The sequence below is a fragment of the Rhinoderma darwinii genome, chromosome 9 (genome assembly GCF_050947455.1).
Source record: "Rhinoderma darwinii isolate aRhiDar2 chromosome 9, aRhiDar2.hap1, whole genome shotgun sequence".
Classification (NCBI taxonomy): Eukaryota; Metazoa; Chordata; class Amphibia; order Anura; family Rhinodermatidae; genus Rhinoderma; species Rhinoderma darwinii.
The window spans coordinates 54,337,779-54,359,309 of record NC_134695.1 but is presented as its reverse complement, the minus strand read 5'-3'; the positions used below and the strand labels follow the sequence as shown (position 1 = coordinate 54,359,309).

General features: G+C 40.7%; 1 protein-coding gene across 3 annotated transcripts in view; it reads right to left on the bottom strand.

Annotated features, from left to right (window-relative positions):
* ANO3 (anoctamin 3) overlaps nt 1-21,531 on the bottom strand; it is a 254,338-nt gene that overhangs the window by 62,748 nt on the left and 170,059 nt on the right. For all 3 annotated transcript variants that reach the window (XM_075836999.1, XM_075836997.1, XM_075836998.1), the window contains 6 exons: nt 10,537-10,643; nt 9,473-9,528; nt 7,934-8,055; nt 6,339-6,473; nt 5,386-5,482; nt 1,326-1,386 (listed from right to left, as the gene is read on the bottom strand). In XM_075836999.1, coding sequence (XP_075693114.1) covers nt 1,326-1,386; nt 5,386-5,482; nt 6,339-6,473; nt 7,934-8,055; nt 9,473-9,528; nt 10,537-10,643 — 578 coding nt within the window. The remainder of the gene's footprint in view (nt 1-1,325; nt 1,387-5,385; nt 5,483-6,338; nt 6,474-7,933; nt 8,056-9,472; nt 9,529-10,536; nt 10,644-21,531) is intronic.

Sequence of the window (21,531 nt, the reverse complement as noted above, 5' to 3'; positions counted from 1 at the left end):
TATATTTATGTTGGAATTTTTAATTGTGTCATTTAGCGATTTTTCTGTAAGGCCAGGATCACACACACAGTTTTGATGCAGTTATTGTGGCAGTTTTTTGAGCCAAACACTAAAGTGGACACACAAAAAAGAAAGTAGATGCAACAGTCTTTTCTTTATACTTTTCCTTCCATTTGGATCCACTTCTGGCTTTGGTTAAAAAAAATGAGCCAAGAACTGCGTCAAAAACAGTGTGTGTGATCCTGGCCTAAATTCTATTGCCCAATGAAGGGGGTTGTACAGGACTAGAAAAACATGTCTATTTTCTCCAAGAAATAGCCCCTCATCTGTCCATTGGTTGTGTCTGGTTTTGCAGCTCAACTTCATTGAAGGGAATGGGGTTAGCTGAAATACCACTCCTATCCTGTAGGCAGGTGTGGCACTGTTTTTGGAATAAAACAGCCACTTATAATACTGGACAACCCTTGGTTCACCCGTAAGCATGCACAGCTCATTTCACTAGTGAGGGCAGAGTATTTGATTGATATGCACAAATATTTCAGCTGTCATTTATTTAAGCTGCCATAAGGGTTTTTATTTCATCATATTCCATTTATAGTACAATATTTCTGTTAATATATCACATAGCACCACATTTCTGACACCACATTTTTTTTATTTTCCTACAAGTACTTTTCATGCTTACAGTGCTAACACAGTACAGCAGGGGGTGCCAGTGTAGACAAATTCCAGCCTCTGCCACCAAGAATCCAGACATTAATGTAATAGTACATTTTGGCCTGGCGCGCACACAGAGAATGTGGTTAAGTATTATTAATTAGCATGCAATTTGTTTTCATTAAATGTAAAAAAACACTCAGGGCAAAACAAATTCACTGGCCCACAAATAGCAATTCTTATTCTGTGCCATTCCAAATTTAATGCATGTAACATTGGAGAAGTTATGGGGCCTTTGGTTTAGCTTTGTGGCTTACATTTTGCGTCTTTTTTTGGTGACATATAAAAGGTTGCATTTTATAAATATGGCTGAAAAGTTACTCCGCCCATAACCACACCCACTTGGCTAACATGAATCACAAAGTGGCACATGTGGCGCAAACAGTAATTTATTTTGGCACAAACACTTGTGAACACCGTATACAGACACGTGTGGCCCTCCTGAAATGCAGGGCCTGAGGGGGTGGTATATGACACAGGCGTTTAGAGAATCCCGGAGACGTGCACCCTCCTCAGGCAACACAACCGCAATATGGAAGCCGAGTCATTAACAGACACCGCACAGTTCTGTAATATTGTGCCAACAGTATCTAGTAAATCAGACTTACCCCATATTGCCATAAATATAGCGAAGAACACTGTGCCTCCATTATCAAATAAGTGAGTGACCTGAGAATAGAAAAGCACAAGTGTCACCGCACACAAGTATAGCCGCGTTCTTAGACTCTAAATACATTTCTGCATTGATGGTGTAACAGGATATCTTAAATATGTCATTTCATTTCCCCCACGGTGACTTGCTCTTGTAAGTACAGTCCGCTCCGCGTACCATAGTTTTCTCCTTTGTAGTAATATGTAGGACTGTTTGTTCCAGACTTTCAAGTATTTGAAAGGTATAATTTAATATAAAAGCATTGCACAATAGAAAATATAATCTATTATATTACTTAATTTGGATACATACACCTACAGTATACAGCTGGAATATAATTGCTTGCAATATTAAACTATATAAATAGCCCAATGATTTGTGTTTTTTTAGGGAGGGATACACATTAAAGAAACAACTATAGAAGCAGAGGCGTAGCTATAGGGGGGGGCAGTGGCTGTATCTGCATCATCAGGACGCAGATACAGTTGAATCCAATGTTGGAGCAGGGAGCTAACGGCTCCCTTCTCCAGCATTCACTGTGTATTGCCAGCCGTTAAAGGCTCGACGCAGACAGGCGCGATGTAGCGATGTCGTTGTGTCTGTCTGCGCCGAGCCACACACTGCACCGAGTGGGGAAGTAGATGGATCTCCTTCACTCGTTGTGGGAACAGGGATAGGTAAATATTTATTTTATTATTTTTTTAATAGGCACTATGGGGCATTATACTGTGTGGTGGCAGCTAAGGGGCATTATACTAAGTATGGGGGGCTGCAATGTGAAAATATACTGTTTGGAGGCATTATACTGTGTAGGGGCAGCTATGAGGCTATTATACTGTGTGGGGCAGCTATGGGAGCATTATACGTTTTTGGGGCAGCTATGGCAGCCTTATACTGTTTGGGGCAGCCATGGGGCAATTATACTGTGTGGGGGCAGCTATGGGGCATTTAAATTGTGTGGGGCAGCTATGGGGTGGTTATACTGTAAATCTGATCCGTGTGCTGTGTTATGCATTAGTGTGCTATTCAAGATGCATGCGTTTTTCATGCACTCGCAAAGCACATATTTTTTTATTTTCAATGGAATTGATGCGCAAATCACGCACTACACATGAATGTGCATCCGTGTGCTGTCCGTGGTTTTCACGCACCCATTGACTTCAATGAGCGCGTCAGTATGTGAAAACGCACCAATATAGGACATGCAGTGAGTTTCAAGCAACGGACTCTCCTTGTGTGAAAACTCCTGAATGTGTGAACGGCCCCGTTGAAATCAGTGGGTCCGTGCGCTGTTCGTGATTTCCATGCACAGCACACGGACGAGATTCACGTTCGTATGAATGGGCCCTAGGCCATATAGATTCCTGGAGAGGCACTTTAAATGATTTCCATTACTAATTGTATGTAAATCAATGTCTATATATATATATATATATATATATATATATACTAGTGAACTACAACAAGACCACTGAGCTGTTGGGGCATTGAAACAGCTAGAAAGACCTGTCCAAAATATCAGTTTTTCTGTGATTAAACTGCAACTTGCTGCCAAGAGAGGACACTGGAAATTCAATGGGGGAGATTTATTATTAATGTCCTAAATTTAGGCTTAGTTTAAAGCTACACCGGGCAGGCAGAAGATGCGCCAAATTTATCACAATGGTGCACGTTGTGTGATAGATTTTGCACATCTTGCTAGACATGTTAGACACTTTTCTCTTCTTTACACCTCCTCTAGGTTGACTTACTTTAGACAAATTTTGCCGCAATTTGGTGCAAAAAGTGTCTACAACACATGATAAATCTGGCTCAAGGCATGTAATACCAATTTTTTGGTGCAAATTGAGTCAGATTTCAGATGCATTTAGGAAAAAGTAGATCCTCCAATACCAATTATTATGTAGCCAGTACCCCTCTGCTGCACAGATTAGTGCATATTACTATTTCCTATTCCATAGTCTGCAGTTATGGGGTCAGTTCACACAGAGTTTTTCTGACAAGTTTTTTGACGCGGAAACCACGTCGGAAAATGTGCCAAAAAATTGCCAAAAATGGCTCTCACTGATTTCAATGGGAGGCGGAGGCGTTTTTTTTCCTGCGTGTGGAAAAAACGGCTCGGGGGGAAAAAGAAGCGACATGCCCTATCTTCAGGCGTTTATGTCCCTGACCTCCCATTGACATCAATGGGAGGCAGAGAAAGCGTATTTTGCGGCATTTTTTGCCCTCTATGGCCGCGGGCGAAAAACGCAGCGAAAATCGGCGTGCAGGCAGAGCAAAATCTGCCACAAAATTCCAAATGGAATGTTGAGGCAGATTTTCTGCCTCCAAAAAACTCTGTGTGAAATCAGCCTTACCAGTTTGGTTAATAGTAATACACACTAATATGTGAATTCAATAGGTTTTCCAGCTGCAGGATTTATGAAAGGGGCTAAATTTTTACTAATTGCAAATAAATTGAAAAGTGGTCTTAAACGGGTCAATATTCGCCCATGTTCACCAACTATAATGAGTATTGATCAACAATACAACTTGTCAATCTGTACTCGTTTGCTACAATGTGGAGTAACGATCATTCGTTACTACAATCGTTTGTCCCCATGCATATGTATCATGCTGTTTACGCAGGAAGACGTGCTGCCAACTAGCGACCATTTTTATGGCCAAATAAGATACGATATTCATTGGCTGATCTTTGCACTGTTTACAGTGCCAACTTAATTTAGCTAAAAGAAGAGGAACTTGTCAAATTAAAGGGGTATTCCGGTTACAACAAGTTACCCCCTATCCATAGGGTAAGGGGTAACTTGCAGATCGGTGGGTGTCCGACAGCTCGGACCCCCACCATTTACGAGGAGGGGGAGCCTGAAATTGCCCAAACCCCAGGTTTGAACTATGTGAGTAAAACAGAACTAAAAAAAAAATGCATGATAATTCAGAGCCCTGTTACAGATTGTGCATTGGGTCCATGTAGCTTCAAATTACCCTTCTGGTACCAAACACCAAAGAGAGTGGCTATAGGTCTTATAGGTCTTATTGATCCTAATATGTACCAAAAAATTGTTCCGTTTAATTTCAATAGCACGTAAAACAATATACAGAGACATTGGTTCCTGACAAACACCAGTGCTTGTCCACAATAATGGCCGGCTGAGAGTGGTCTGGGCCCTCCAGCATTAATGGTCATGGGCACTTCACCAATCACTAGAGCAACAATATAATACTCTGTCTTGGCTTAATACAATGCATTAGAGTAGCACTTATCAATTTTGTAGACACTGCGCTCAAATTTTGTAAGTGCTGATCCTAAGACCCCCTTTGGCAATTTACCCCCTGGAACCGCCCTAATATCCTAACATTTCGTACTCCCGTAATATACAATGATTGTAAGCATCCATAATGGACGATCTACTGTATATTGTTCATACAGACCAAATACATATGATCAACCATCTGAATCAGATCTAAGTATTAGTGAAATTCGTAGGTGTCCCAATATTTTCTTAGGTGGGATTCTATCGGGATTCGCCTTGGATGGTTTTACTTGATCTATGAAAGTTAACACTTTGTATGAACATAGATGGTGTTTCTGAGTAGCCCACTATATCTGTTTATAGTTTTTTGCTCTTTTAAAAGTAAAGGGCTTGTCCGGGATTAGGAAAAACAGGATTTGAGTGTCCTAATTTTATCACCAGCCACAGTGACCTCGTAACATTTATTGCCAGCTACAGTGTCACCATAATACACTTACCTTTGCTCTGGTTATAAGTAGTAACTCTTCCGACAGAGAAGTCTGACCTGGGGGAACTGTATCTGACCTCTAGGCATTAATGTGTACAGGGTTGAGAACCTAGAAATTGGAGGACCTACATGGACCTATGTGTTCTTCATAGGAGAAAAAAATTTGGGTAAGGTCCTATAACAATTGTCTGATGAAAGGACTGGTAAATTGTGTTAGTGACCTATAACTATTATCCTGACTTTCGTACAATATTAACCAAAATCACGGACATTACCTTGGCATATATGCAGCTCTCATTCAGCCTTTGGAGTGTGCAGTTCTTCTCACACATCGGACACATAATAGTCTCATTTGCTTCACAGATCTCTACACTAAAGTAAGTAATTAACATAGAAATATTTCAGAAATTATTTTTAATGTGATTTTAGTCAACGCAATAGATCCAAGACTATGAAACTGCCAAGAGACCATAGTAAAAGTGAGCACATTGCCTCTAAAGCCATTTACGTATGGATTTCTGCAATATAAATCACTATAAACGTGGTTTAATTTAGTCAACATGGCTGCAATATCCAAGCTTTGGCCAGTACTCTGTGTTCCTCCTTTGGCAAAAGCACAAGTACCATAGAGGCATATCATGCGGATGCTATGGGGCCCATGAAAAGAGGGCATCCAGACCTGGTTGGTCTCACCCTAATCTGGTGAGAACCTTTGTAGGACACTACTCCCCAGTGGACTGCATTGTTAGCTAACCTGGAGGTTGGGAATTGGACATGGATCATGGAAACGAGGTAAAGGATCAACAATCACCAGGCCTAGGTGGCCCACTTTGATCTTCGTTAAGGAGTCCCCTTACTTCTGCGTACTGTTCTTTGGAATAGGGAATTTTAAAATAACTTTTCTACACCTCTTGAGCATTGTCATCTGTATTCATTCACAACAGGTGTTCTTTAAAATTCTGCATTTGTATTGTCCTTGACAAATAAAGAGTAATTCGTAGAATAATATGTACTTACAATAAATCATTGTATTTGACAAAGAGGCCATGAGTAAACTCCGCTACGCATCCCTACCACTGATAATTCTGATTATAAAATCCTCTCAACAGTTATTAACTTTTTGGCTGCAGCGACAATTCAAGGCACATTGCACGTTAAAGTCTATTTCACGGATCATGACATGCAGTGAGTGACTGATCTGGAGGCAGGCAGTGTTTGCAGACCTCACCTTACTTGACTGGAGTCCATGGTAAACAATCCATAGAGAAAGACAAATAATCCAACGAGAGCCGCGGGAATCAACATCCCTGTATACCAGCCCAACCATGCAAAGTACAAGCCGATCTTCTCACCAAAGTACCTCCTGTGCAATAAGCAAAACATGTTAAAACAAGGCCCATGTTTTATTTAATCATTTCCCTAATACATGGCAGCTTCTGGTCCAAGGTTCTTGGAAGAAATGCCGCAGCAGACATTCTTCTCCTCGGTCACAGGACCTGTACTCACTATTTTCATTTAGATACTGCAAATATAGAAGTGTTTTTATCTGTCGTATATGTATTTACAAAAATCCACAATGACTAAATGAATGAATACATTTATTTTCATTCGGGTATTTTGAGGTTGATAGACAGAGGTCCCTTGTTTATGACCCTTATTTATTATAAAGAGTGAAGACCTGATGGAAAGAGCATCTGGCACTCTGGAGGAACCCAGCTCTTCCATGCATTACATGTACAGTCATTGATTTAACTAGAATACCATGCAATACTTCCTTCCCCCTGTGGTGGTGCTGCAGGGAAATTAAACATTTGCTGCCAGGTTCCCCTGCAGATTAAAGCTTAAAGGGATACCCTTTATTTATTGTTAAAAGACTCTTCTAAAAAAAAGAGAATTGTAAAAATTGGACAACCTCTTTAAGGATGTAAAAAACCAAGTTATTCGCAAATATGCAACTGATCCTTAAATATTTTATTCAGACTCTGCCCTACAGTTATGAAATTATAGGAACTATGACAATGTTCTTTGAGTTTGTCGATTTGCTTTCTTACTTGTGTATACCGATGACAATTTATGTCTCCTATTGATGTACTCAGACTTGGGATCTTTGGGCCCACCAGAGAAGATTATTCTGAGGGTCCATCCTTTATCTATACAGATTGTGTGTTGTCACCATAGTACACACAGGACCAATGGCAGATCATCATAGGGCATTTTGACAAGGGGAATCGTAACAACCATTTGTCAATACTTGCACAGAAAGGTGGTGTTCACTATAGACACGGCAGAGCGGCGGTGGGGAAGGGGGACCCAAGTTTGTGGAACAGCCCAGGGCCTATGGTCTACTTAATCCGCAATTGCACAGGACAAATCATTAATAAGGTCTAATAGGTTATTTGTGAATCATCCTATAAAAAAACACCCTAGCAACTTATTATCTTCAAGGACAGCTCCAAATGGGGTTGCGTTCTGTACATTTTTGTGGTCCATCATTATGCCAAACCTTGATCTACTGGAGGATTCACTGGTACTCCGCTGGGCCACTCTGACCCTGAATGTACATCTTTTCTACCTTTTTCTATATTATATCATTAGGAACCTATAGTACTGGCTATCTGCTTCCCCAGGGATTATATATTCTTGGAGGTGTTTGAATTTGGCACCTTGGAGAGTTAAATTGCTAATTTCATTTGGGGTAGAATTTTTCTTTATGTAGGAACCAGATCCACTGCGTGAAAAATAGCAAGACATTACTAGCAGAAAGCAAGCCCTTGAAGAGATACTGTATATTTACTATTGAATGGTAATAAAACATGGACACACCTGATTAAATCCAGAGGTTGATACTTATACCACATTCCCCATCGAGCCCACCGCTCATACAATAGGTGCCTGTGATTCTGGGCCCCATGAGTTTTGATTGGGTGTCTGCTCTTGTAGCTCCCCTAAAAACATGATCAAAAGTAATTTATTATTACACCATGTTGACGTATCTTTACCTTGAATAGCATTATAATTCGTTTTTCAGTATTTCCTTTAGTGAAAATATTTATGAGCATAAATAATTAAATTCTTTTTTCTGCATGATATGAACTTCTCAACAATTTACCATGAGATGTTTGTTTAAGGGATTTTTGCAAAGGCAGAAAAAAGCTTTTACAGGAAACCAGCTCAAAGGTTTCCTGCCTATTTGCTGCAGAATTTTTGTTCGGATAATCCGTGTAGAAATTCCGCAGAGTATTATAGTAGCAGCAAAGTCCAACATGCTGGAAAAAATACACAGAAAAGATGTGCGGAAATTGACCTGCGGTGTTTATTCTTAATCTTCAGCATATTCATTTAAGTTGCAAAATTACGGCAACATTTCCGCAGCGAATATGCAATGTGTGCAGGAGAAAAATCACAGTATTGATAATGATGAACTGAAGAAGAAAGTGTTTTTGTAGGCTGATAAAACATCTAAAGAAATATCTACAACATACATTGTATATTCACAAAAATATTTTTCTTAAAAAAAAAACACCAAAATATTAGATAGAATTTTTGAATGTATTTTTAGTATACAATTTTTGTATGTCTACAGATGTACTATCCAAATTCTTCTGAAGAAGTTTAGAAGTGATGCCTCTTTACCATTGGAAGAGGTCCAGGTCTGAAATCCACGTTCACCCCATACAGACTGGAGAAGTCTTGTCAGTAGGGGTCTCTGTAGAATAAATGCTATTATTTTTTCTGTAAAACCTCGGACACCCTGATGGAAACCCGACGGAACCCATTAAAATCAATGGGTTTCATTGGCCGCCAGTGGTGTCCTTCGTGCAATGGAACCGGTGCTTCCGATATTCCCATTTCTCTGCTCTTCTGATGGAGCAGAACAACGAAATGCCGAACGCAGGTGTGAACCCAGCCTAACAGACAGGAATCCAAAAGTCAAAATGTCTACCCCCACAATTACCACTTGATCTTGCATATCTCCAGTTCTTAGAACCGCCATCACTAGCAGATCTTTTAATAAGCTACACATCAAGCTTTGTCGTTTGTTTAGTGCTCCCTTAAATACAAGAAACGTGTTCTCCATTTATGAATCTAATAAATGTTTTGCCCAGAGCAATATAATAGAAGAACATGGCTCTCGGAGAAGTCATATTAGGGTGAATTCAGACGGTGCGGAACTAGTTCAAATTTTTAGTGCAGATTTCGCACTGAAAATCATTATAAATGTAAAAACCCATCCACATGCAGGAGGAAAAATCAGTGCGAAATTTCAATCTACAGCATTTCAATTCTGCTGCAGATTTGTGGTGGATTTTTTCTAAGAATGTATCAACAAACAAGAAATAATAATCATAGAAATAGACTCACCTCGTGAGGCGGAAATGCTGCTTCATATGTTCCGTTGCTGAGCAATCTGTTGATTCCTAAAAACAATGTGTAAATGAGATTTCTATTGAACTGACAGAAATATTTTTTCTGTATTTAATACAGAAATTTATTTAATACATTAATTTTATTGAACCATCTGGTTGTATAAAATAAAAAAAATTAAATAAATAAATATTAAAATAATATTAAATAATAATAAATAATAAATAAAATATTCATTTAGGAGTGATGAAGTGATTTAGGAGTGATGAAGAATCATTTTTGCAAGCTGGACCCCACCTGGATATAGATTTAGGTGGAAACTAAGTACATTAAGGTTCGCAACTAACAGGAAACAGTGGCGGATCAAGATCATGTCAGGACTCAGATTATTTATTCCTATGAAGCCGTGTTGGTGGCAAATATTAATATTTAGTCTTCCAGTCCTCAGGGTCGGAAGAGGCCATTAGGAGAGAATTTAACTCTTTGACATAGTTTTTGTGCCATTTTATTTTTAGCATACTATTCATTATGGAACCTTCCCTAATAGAGATGATAAACCCACATACTTACTTATATGCCCCATATCTCTGCACTGATGAGCACTTAACAAGTTCTGAAATAATCATAGCCAGTGACGAGTACAGAAGAGAAGCAGCCCTATAGCAAAGATCAAACTACGCCCCACATTTAGTTGTCACATTTTTTTTATTGAGTACCAGGTGTTTGTTTCCTAAACTCCCTTTTTTATTATGTCTGATATCACTGCAATTCCTCTGGGGAGCAAGTCCTGAATAGGGGCAAAGGGGTAATGGACAAATCTAGACTTGGCACACTCTCTCCAAGGGCCCCATAGCAGCCCTATTGGCGGTCTGTACGGTACATGTTTTTATCCTAGTAAACAAGGCTAAGACTTTTTAATAACCTGATATAACATACAGTAACTTTCAAGTCTCCGTAGGTATTTACTAAGGGCCACTTAGTCAAAAAAATAACCTAGGCCCATATACTGTCTGAGACCACAATTTTATTCTTTCACTTGTATTAAAATATAGATAACTTACCCATTTTCGATTTTCCATCTTCATACTTTGTCCTCTGCAAGACATGATGGACAATGCGGCTTCTTGTAGAGTTACTGAAGAATGTGTCTTTGTTGTTTATTGTGAAACTGTTAAAGAAAAATCCAGAATCACATTTTTATTTCAGATTTTTCATCAGATTTCCTACTTGAAAATTCTCCCAAAATGGTAAAAATTCCCCCAAAACGGCTTAACAGAACACAAATTGTAATATAACATTGATTTTAACAAAAAAAAAAACAGTGACAGATGCTCATTAAATAGGTTCTCAATCACAATTATTTGACTGTACACCAGTGATAAACCTGAAACTAAGTTCTATAATACATTTGTTAACCTTAGCCCCATGGGGTTGTTCACACCACTGTCAGCTTTAGAAACAATCTTTTCATACGTGGAGGAGATTGAAGACCTGTTCTCATGGCCTACTTGAAAAGGATTTATGCTTCCTCATGCCATGCAGACAAGGGGGTACATACCATTGAGGCAGACCATAAGGCTGCAATCGGGCCTTTTGAAAGGGGGGCCCAAGCCCTATATAGACCCACTAACTTTGCTACTAGGTGGTGAGAACATTGGGCAGGACTCCCCATTCCAGAGAAACTGCATTGTTAGCAAGCAAGGTTGTGGGGCATTGACCCAAGGAACATGATAAGGGGGGGGGGGGGACAAACCCTTCTGTCCTAGGTGGAAGTGCCTGACACCATAATGGGGGCCCATTTTGGTTATCACTGCACTCAGAGATGACAAGCATAGTATTTAAGTAGGGTAGGGTCTTGATGTAGACCAAGCTTGTGGTACATCAAGTAGAGCATCCTGGAGGAAGCTTCAGAACAGACAACCTCATAGTTGAATGCTTGGTATAGTAAAAAAAAAATAATGCATTACAGTTATATGTTACCTTACCTACTAGTTCAGTGGTTCCCAAACTTTCTGAGTGTGGGACCCACTTTTGGCCGAGACTTTTGTTTGAGACCCCCCACTACCGTATTTAGCCCCATTTCATCTGACGTATGTCAACATCATTTGTAGCTAGATGCCGGTACTTAGCTCCATTTGAAAAAATACGTCACTGCAACATCGAAAGCCACGATAATTGAGGGGGCGGGTTCAAGGTATCCATCTGCTGTGCGTTGCTGAGGCCATATTACCACTGATGGTGGGTCATGTGACCCAACCCATCCATCAGTGGCCATCAGAGGTGTAGCTATGGGTTTAGGACAGGGGAGGTGTAACACATCAGAGTGTAGTGACCATCTAGTGGATCCCACACAGTATAAGGCACATATAGGTGCCCACATACAGTATAAGGCACATATAGCTGTCCCCACACAGAATAATGTCCCCATATCTGCCCCCACACAGTATAATGCCATCATAGCTGCCCCCACACAGCAAAATGCCCCGAAAGCTGCCTGCATAGCTGCCCCGCACAGCATAATGCCCCCATAGCTGCCCCCACACAGTATAATGCCCGTATAGCTGCCCCAACACTGTATAATGTCCCTATAGTAACTTCCCACGAAGTATAATGCTCCGAAAGCTGCCCCCACACAGAATAATTCCCCTATAGCTGCCCCCACAAAGTATAATGACCCCCCTTAGAGCCCCCCACAGTATAATGCCTCCATAGCTGCCCTCACACAGTATAATACCCCCATAGCCACACCCACACAGTATAATGCCCCCATAGCTGCCACCACATGGTATAATGCCCCCATAGCTGCACCCACACAGTATAATGCTTCCTCAGCAGCCCCCACACCCAGTATAATGTCCCCATAATGCCTAAATAAAAAATAATAAAATAATTACTCACCTATCCCGTTCCTGTTCCCTCTGTTCCTCCGGTCTGTGCAGTGTTTGGCTCGGCACAGATAGGCGCGATGACATCCCTACATCGCACCTGTCTGCTCCGAGTCGCTCACGGCCGGCATTGCATAGTGAATGCTGGAGGAAGGAGCCGTCATCTCCCTGCTCCAGCATTGGATACAACTGTATTTGCAACCTGAGAATGAATTTGGAAATGTTATAGCAGTTTACTAAACTACCAGCGTTTCGACTAATGAGAGACTAAAAGATGTACTATTGTTTCATTAGAATTGAATGGATAAGAATGAACATCTGACACATAGCAGTGCAGTCATGTGACTGTCCTGTGGTGTAAAATATAACTGAAATAAAAAGATTCTCTCGACCCCTACTAGATCTTCCTACATGCTAGCAATATTAAAAAACACAAAAAAACTAAAATAAAATAATAACACACTTACCCTTAAGGTAGCGTTAACATAACTGTAACACCCATGGTCGCGGACCGTCAGGTTTACTCACCTCCTGACGGCCGCAGCCATGGATCAGTGAGCGCTGGCCCGCATCTGCTCCTCAGGAGACACCAGCGCTCACTTCCGCTTCTGTCTGCTGTGTCCCGTAGGGGACGTGTCCGGTCTTAAAGAGCCAGCGCGCGCACCTGAAATTGTTACCAAATTAGCCCATGATCAGCCTGGACTATAAGAAGTGCCCTGACCCTTTCTGCATTGCCTGAGCGGTGTTGTCGTTTACCTATGTTCATCTCTGCAAATGGTCCCTTAAGTGTTTTCCTATCCCAGTGTTCCCGTTCCTGCTACTTGTATGCTGTGTCACGTGCTATCTTGGTCCAAGTGCCGTTTAGAGTTGTGTTGTGCTGTGTACTACGCCTTCCTTGGTACACTATGCCTGGTGTCTGCCTGCTGCCAAGGTCTTATCCAAGCCTATCTTTGCTACTGTCTGAAATTACCACAGGTACCCTTATCCGAACTATAGACTTTGACTTGTATCCTGTTGGCCAGCTGCTATACCGTCAAGGCGGTACGGCCCATTGGTACACGCATCCAACATGACAGTAGCATACTTTTGTGTGCCGCACTGCACCCCCTCCCGACCACCACATGCCACTTCTGTAGTCTTTATACATATAATAAACATGGAGAACCTACGATTCATCAAACCACTTTTACAACACATACAGGTTTTGGTATCAGAAAAAACACAAACCCATGCACTTTGCATTCACAACAGTTACAAATGGTCTTACTAATGGTGCAAAAACATATAGATAGAGGTGAAATCGTCTTGCTGACTAAAGGGACAACTGAATACTGAAATAAGTTTTAGACAATGTCACAGTCTGTAAAGGAAAACCTGACGACCCATTGAAATCCTAATGGAGCATGACAGATTCATCAAATAGATCACAACAGATCAAGACAGATATAATGGATTCTACCTATACGTCATACATCCTGTAAACCTAACAGAACTTAATATAATCTAAATATAATATATTAGAAAATCTAAATATAATATAAATGCTATGTATATAAATTCTTGTACATGCCCTTGTCACATCTTCCCTAGAGTACTAGAACATCCTCCTCTGTGCCTCCTCTCTAACATCATTGTAACCTCCAATCCATCCTGAATTCCTCTGCCTGGTTAATCCACCTCTTTTCTCTTTCCTCTTCTGCCTCTCCTTTTTTCCAATCCCTTCTCTGGCTACTTTTTGCCCAGTGAATTCAAAATACGGGCTATGCCATACAAGGCATTCCACAGCCTGTCCCCTCCATACCATCTCTGCCCTAATCTCTCGATACCTTCCCACATGTAATCTCTGGTCCTCACAAGACCTTCTTCTCTGTCTCCTCTTGTCTGCTCCTCACATCGTCTCCCGTTCATCCCTTATACTCTGGAACACTCTACCCCAACATATCAGACTCTCCCACCAGCCAAACCTTCAAAAGAAACCTATAAACCCACCTCTTCAGAAAAGCTTACAGCCTGCAATAACTCTGTCTCCAGTACATGAGCAACTTCCACCCTCACCTACTGCCTCCTTCCCTCATAAATGGTAAGCCCATGAGGTCAAGAACCTCTCTCCTTCTGTACCAGTCTGGCACTCAAAAAACTCATGTGTATTTTACTAAGTCTAAACAGAGCAAAGTAGTAATGGGTAATGGGTGCTGAACCTCAAGGATCTGGACCATCGAAAAGAAAGAGAGGCAGCACACCAGCGTGTATACAAAATAGAGGTGTTTATACCTAGTGCAAAAGGCGACGTTTCACCTTCTCAATGAAGGCATTATCAAGCCTTTCCGGGGAACTTTGCATGACTGTTTATTTTACTTGTTATTATCGTTTATTCATTTTATGTATGTAAAACCCTCTGTATATTATATATTGGAAGGTAATAACGCTATAAAATACATAATAATAATTAATAATTTTAAAAAGGTCGAATTTCTTTCCTACAACTGCAACCTTAGTGTTTTTCCAACCTGACTAATACAAACACAGTACAAGAACAGCAAATGTTCTCTAATAGAGGAATTTATCCATCTTGTGCAGACATTCCTGAGAAACGTTCTCATGTTTCATAACAAGACAAGTGTAAAATCTGTGCTTGGATATAAATACCTAATGGTAACAACATCCCGCTAAATATTCTGTGAGAAAATGAGAACAGCTTTCTGTGGGTGTCGTGGGATCTATATGTTACCCACTCTGCAAGCAAATACAAAGGATTAACTCTTTTATTCCATTTTTGCTGAGAATGACAGGTCCTAACCACAGGCCTAGATTTTCCACGAGGCACAAGAGGATGGTACCTATGGGCAGAAGAATGTCTGCCGCTCATGGTAATGAGCAGTTTATAGTAATACATTTATAGGATTCATTTAAAGATTGAGATTCTATAATATAGAGTGACTTTAAGTGTGAGGACCCATAGCAAGGCTTAAATGAACCCCCTATTATGTTCTGTTTCGTCACCGAGGATCGCATGGTCTTCCACTATGGTGTGCCGTTGGTATGTGACACAGCTGTGATAAATAAAGCCACTGCGCCAGTCAAAGTATGGTTTTATGGGATTTAAAATGATGGAGAGCTGATGTCTTACACCCGCGACGCCCTAACTGTTGTGAAATCATATTTCCTGCAAGCCTGGTGTTGTCAGAGCATGCTGGGAATTGTAGTTTCACAACTGCTGGAGAGCCACAGGTTGGAGACTGCTGTTGTAAGGAATTCTCCTGCCCCTTCACTTGGGAAACCAGTAAGGCTGCCCGTTCATGAGCTACAACTGACATCATTTTTAGACACATCTACATACAGTACAGGTAAAAATTGTATTGTGTTTGTTTTTGGGCTGTTTGATCTGCGTTTTCAAAGCCTGGAAAACCACTTTAAAGCAATGACATGAAACAGAGGCACATCAAATAGGATCTGTGAGCTGTAAAACTGGTGCCTGTTGCTGCTACTTCATCTACTGAGCAGCCAACAAATTCCTTATCTGAGAGCTTTTCATAGGTTCCCTGTTAAGGATCTGCCAGGCACAGCTTCTGTATCTACGCCCATAGGTAATCAGTCTGCACCTGCTTCTATGTCTGTAAGACTGACTCCATCTTCCACCACTCAGGATGGCAGGCTTAGGAGTGGGAGAGCCTATCATAGCCTGGCCAGACGGAGCTAGTTCCCGCCTTCTGTCTATTTATACCTGCCTTTCCTGTTCCTCCTTGCTTGTGATTCTTCTCGTTTGGTTTCCTGGCCCTGCTGCAGCTTCTTGAACTATTTGACCCTGCTCCATATTGACCCTGGCTTACGGACTACTCTCCTGCTCTGCGTTTGGTACCTCGTACACTCCTGGTTTGACTCGGATTGTTCACTACTCTCCTGCTCTGCGTTTGGTACTTCGTACACTCCTGGTTTGACTCGACTCGTTCACCACTCTTGTTGCTCACGGTGTTGCCGTGGGCAACTGCCCCTTTTCCCTTTCTTCTGTGTACCCTTGTCTGTTTGTCTGTCGTGCACTTATTGAGCGTAGGGACCGTTGCCCAGTTGTACCCCGTCGCCTAGGGCGGGTCGTTGCAAGTAGGCAGGGACTGAGTGGCGGGTAGATTAGGGCTCACTTGTCTGTTTCCTTATCCCCATCATTACATTCCCGCTGTATCCTAAGCAGTGCACTCCTCTTGCCTATTTACATACAGTAGTCAGCAGACTTTATCATTGACTTCATATTACCCAATGAAAGACAGGAAGTTAAATCCATTGTCAGCCATTTTGGAGGCTATGGATAATTGTCTTTAGTCACCCAGTCACAAGTATGCTAAAATTAATCCATGTTCTATTCTCTTTCCTCCCCATTTTACACCTTAATTAAAATCTCTGTGTCTTATGTGCTGTCTTGGACAAGTACACAAGGGGAAGTGATTATCTAAGCACCCACTTTCACGACCTGGGAACTAGCATAGCAAATCTCCCTTTCTACGTTTTTCATTAATTTTTTTTTTTTTGTATAAACTCTTTTTATTGAAACAGTTGCAGAGATTACATCAACATTTACATACAGCTCAGATGGCAGCATTTATGCCCTGTACATCATTACTTTTTGCACGAGATCAAACAATTCTCCACATTACATCTAAAATTGCGTACAGTAGCTTCATATTTTAATAAGCGTGATCCTGAGCCACTATTAGCTCAACTGTAAATTTACAGACAAACAAATAAACAAATAAACCAAACATTGTGACCGTTGCCAAGCTCAATTTGCTGTTTTACCGTTTATCGACCTGCTTAACCTATCTCACCGAACCTCTCATTCTACTGCTTCTATATGTGTCTCTCATTTCGCTGCGTGTCCCTGGGCTAAGTCTCTAAACGTCAGCCAAGGCTGCCAAATTTTTAGAAAAGCAATCCTATTTTTATTTTCCCACCCTGCAAGTTCTTCCAGCCTACAAAGTTGGTGAAGTTTAGTCACAAGTTGATCCATTGAAGGAGGTTTTGTGTCTCTCCATTGGGCAGGTATTAATAATTTAGCTGCTGAAATAATAAATGTAGTGAGATTTTTAGACGAAGGGGTGAAGTCTTTGGTGGGCAGCCACAGTAATATCAGTTCTCTAGTAAGAGAAACTGGTTTTCCACAAATCCTTGATATCAAAGTCTCCACCTCTTTCCAGAAGGGCTGAACCACCGAACAAGACCACCATATATGTGAAATACTGCCCACTTCCTTCCCGCATCTCCAGCATTGATTCGAGGGTGAGATTCGAATCCTATGCAAGTAATCCGGTGTTCTGTACCACCTTGTAAGCACCTTATAAGAATTCTCCTGCATTCTAACACATCTAGAGAATCCTAATGAGTGCCTTAGAATGCAAGATCTATCCTCTTCAGTAAATGTGCAATTCAATTCTCTTTCCCATGCTAAAATAAAACCCTGAAATCCATCATCCAAGATTGTTATCAATTGTTTGTATATCTTTGAAAAACACTTTTTAGGGGTTGATGCAAATAAAGTATAATTTTCCAACCAGGTGGGATCAGCTTTACGCTCAGCTATTAATGACAAAAATTTCTTGCACGTATTTGAGAAATCGATTACTTGTAAACTTGTGGGTTTGGGGATGTCCAATTCTTCATGTAGGGTTTGTAGGGTGGGTGGGCCCAAGGCATCAAATATTTTATCCATGTGCAATGACTGCAGTTGAGACCAAGAATCAGGAACCGTAGTACATTTGGGGATTACCAAACAAGGAAGTATAGAAAGTGGTGCCACCAGAGAGAACTTATTATTATGCAAATGTAGTGCCGGAGATGTGTGGCATACCTTAAGCATTCCCCACGTCATATCACTTATTACCGATGATCTAGCCGGGAACGCAGTTCCTACCCAGAGTGCGGAAGTTAAATTAGCCTTCAACAATCCCTTCTCTATAGCAACATGTGGGAGCCCCTTGTCCAACCTTGCCAGTTGTGTCCATCTCCCCAATTGTATGGCATTATAATATGATGTCAGGTCTGGCAACGCCAACCCTCCCTCTCCTTTCTTTTTTATCAGCTGTAAATATGCAATTCTAGGCCTCTGTTTGTTCCACAGAAAGTCTGTGAAAAGTCGTCTGAATCTTAAGAAATAGAATTTGGGGATGTCAATTGGTAGAGTCTGAAACAAGTATAATACCTGCGGTAGTACGAATGTAGTTAGTAGATTCTTACGGCCTATCCATGACATATATGGGATATGTAACTTATCCAGAAAATCCTTAATTTTATAATACAATGGGTTATAATTCCGTATAAAAAGCATTTTAGGAGTAGATGTAATTTTAAGGCCCAAAAATTGCAATTCGGACTTTTGCCACTTAAAAGGTGAATTGGAACTAACTGTCAAAAATGTACTTTGAGAAAGGGTTATATTTAAAGCCTCCGATTTTTCGTAGTTGATCTTAAAATTTGAGACCCATCCAAATTCTTCGAAAATCTGGATGAGATTCGGCAAAGCTACCTTGGGGTTTGTTATAAATACTAACAAATCATCTGCATACGCAGCTGTTTTGTGTTCAAATCCTCCTACCCTGAGGCCCTCAATGGTTGGGGTCTGTCTAATTTTAAGTAGTAATGTTTCCATTATCAGTACAAACAACGTGGGGGACAAAGGGCAACCTTGGCGTGTGCCATTATGGATGGGGAAAGGATCTGAAAAGGTGCCATTCACTTGAATTTTCGCAGTAGGATCTTTATATAAAGAGAAAACCATGTCAATGAATGGTTGCGGAAAACCGAACTTGGCAAGAGCCTCTTTTAGAAAAACCCAATCAGCCCTATCAAAGGCCTTTTCCGCATCAGTCCCTAATAATATCAGAGGTATATTGTGTTGTCTAGCGTGATATATAGCATGTATTGTTCTTATAGTATTAAATTTACCCTCCCTCCCTGGTACAAATCCTACTTGTTCCGCTCCCACCAATTTAGAAAGGAAAGTATTTATTCGTGCTGACAAGATCTTCGCCCACCATTTCAAATCCGAGTTTAAGAGGGAAATAGGCCTATAGCTACCACACCTTTCCAGATCCTTACCCTCCTTAGGAAGGACTATAATGTTAGCCTCCAAAGCTTGCTTGGGGAAGTTGGCTCCACTCAACACAGCATTACATAACGACAGGAAATACGGCATTAGTATATTTTTTAATTTTTTATAATAAATGATGGGCAGCCCATCAGGACCCGGGCTTTTCCCATTTGGAATTGACAACAATATTTTTTCCATTTCAGGCAAAGTGAACGGGGCCACTAATGAATGTCTTTCCTCTTCTGACAAGGAAGGCGCCTCAATGGATGCTAGATATTTTTGTATGGCAATAACATGTGACGTTTCCCTATGCTGTTTAGGGTCTTTTGTAATATTATATAGGCCCAAGTAATATTTCCGAAACTCCCGAGCAATGTGATCTGTTGTGGAGAGTGTTTGTCCTGCCCCATCTTTTATGGAGGTGATAAACATTTTCCCCCTTTGTTTTTTAATGAGATTTGCCATTATTATATTCCCTTTGTCCCCATGAGCATATGTTTTGTATTTTAGTAGTTGAAGGGCTTTAGCCGATTGCACGTTGAGAATATTTTTAAGTTCCTGTCTGAGATGTCTTAATTCGATCTGAGCAGATGCCAACTGCGCACTTTTATGAATATTTTCTAGCGAAGCAATTTGACCCAGTACCCGGTTTATGTTTGTCGCCCTTTCCCTCTTGATTCTGGACCCTAGAGCAATAAATTCCCCCCTTACAAAGGCTTTATGCGTCTCCCATAGGATAGGTCTAGACACAAGAGGATCGTCATTAAATACAAAAAATTCTCTCATTCTATGTTCCATGGCCTCGAACTCTTTAGTATTTTCTAGTAAAGTATCATTAAGCCTCCAATTCCACCCTCTTACCGGGAGTCCTGACAGTTTAAATTTAATGGAAATCGGAGCGTGATCGGATATAGTGATGTTACCAATGGAGGAGGAGTTGACCACGGGCAAGTATCTTTCGGAAATTAGTAAATGATCCAAACGCTGATATGATTTATGTGGCGCTGAATAAAAGGAGTAATCGCGTTCAGACGGGTGGTGTATTCTCCACACATCTACTAGTTTCAGTGTAGTTAACAATATTTTAAGTCGTCTGCGTGCTTTATGGGTGATATGTGACATGTTGGAGGTGGAATCCAAGTTCGGATCCAAAACCAAGTTAAAGTCCCCTCCTACTATCACTAACCCTTCAAAGAAGAATTTAAGAGAATGCAATACCTTTGTCAACCACTGCGCCTGTCTCACATTTGGTGCGTATAGATTTACCAATGTTATTTTTGTGTTCAAGATCGAACCCTTGAGAAATACGTAACGACCATTTGGGTCAATTTGAGTGGCTTCCTTCATAAAAGGTACAGTATCTCTTATCGCTATAGAAACTCCCCTCGAAGCGGTAGAGTAGGTACTGTGATACCATTTGTCATAGGGTTTAGTGGGGAGCGTAGGAATCTTATTTGATTTGAAGTGCGTTTCTTGTAAGAAAATCAAATCAGCACTTTCTCGCCTTAACATATTAAAGACCTGACTCCTCTTCTGAGGGGTATTCAAGCCCTTGGTATTAAATGATATAACTTTAAGCGAGGCCATATTGTAGAGTTACAGTGAGACAGACGCAGTGATATCCAAGCACGGTCACATAATAAACATAAAAACAAAAACTATATACATATATCCTTGCGTTAATATCAACCCCGAAGCGAGGAGATCCATAAGGGAAATCTAGGGCTGCAATTGAGAACTCCCATCCGGGGAAAACACAGGGTAGAGGACGGGGGGAAGGGTAGAACGCCATGTAACCACGTTCCACCTCCAGAAACTTTATCATCTAATGAAACCTTTAGACACTATTATATCCTGTTCTAGGCTGACCTGTTGTTCCTCTTCTATATACTAGTGTAAGTTAGTCTATGTATACATAGCGATTTTTAGAAAAGTTTTTTAGAAAAGAGACATAATGATACACAAATCCACATTCTGAAAAACATACCATATTAACACCTAATATCTTGTTAGCGATAATAATATAGTAGATAACAGAATATACATTGTCTTAGGACAGATAAAAGAAATATATGTGCTATGCAAAATACATAGGGATA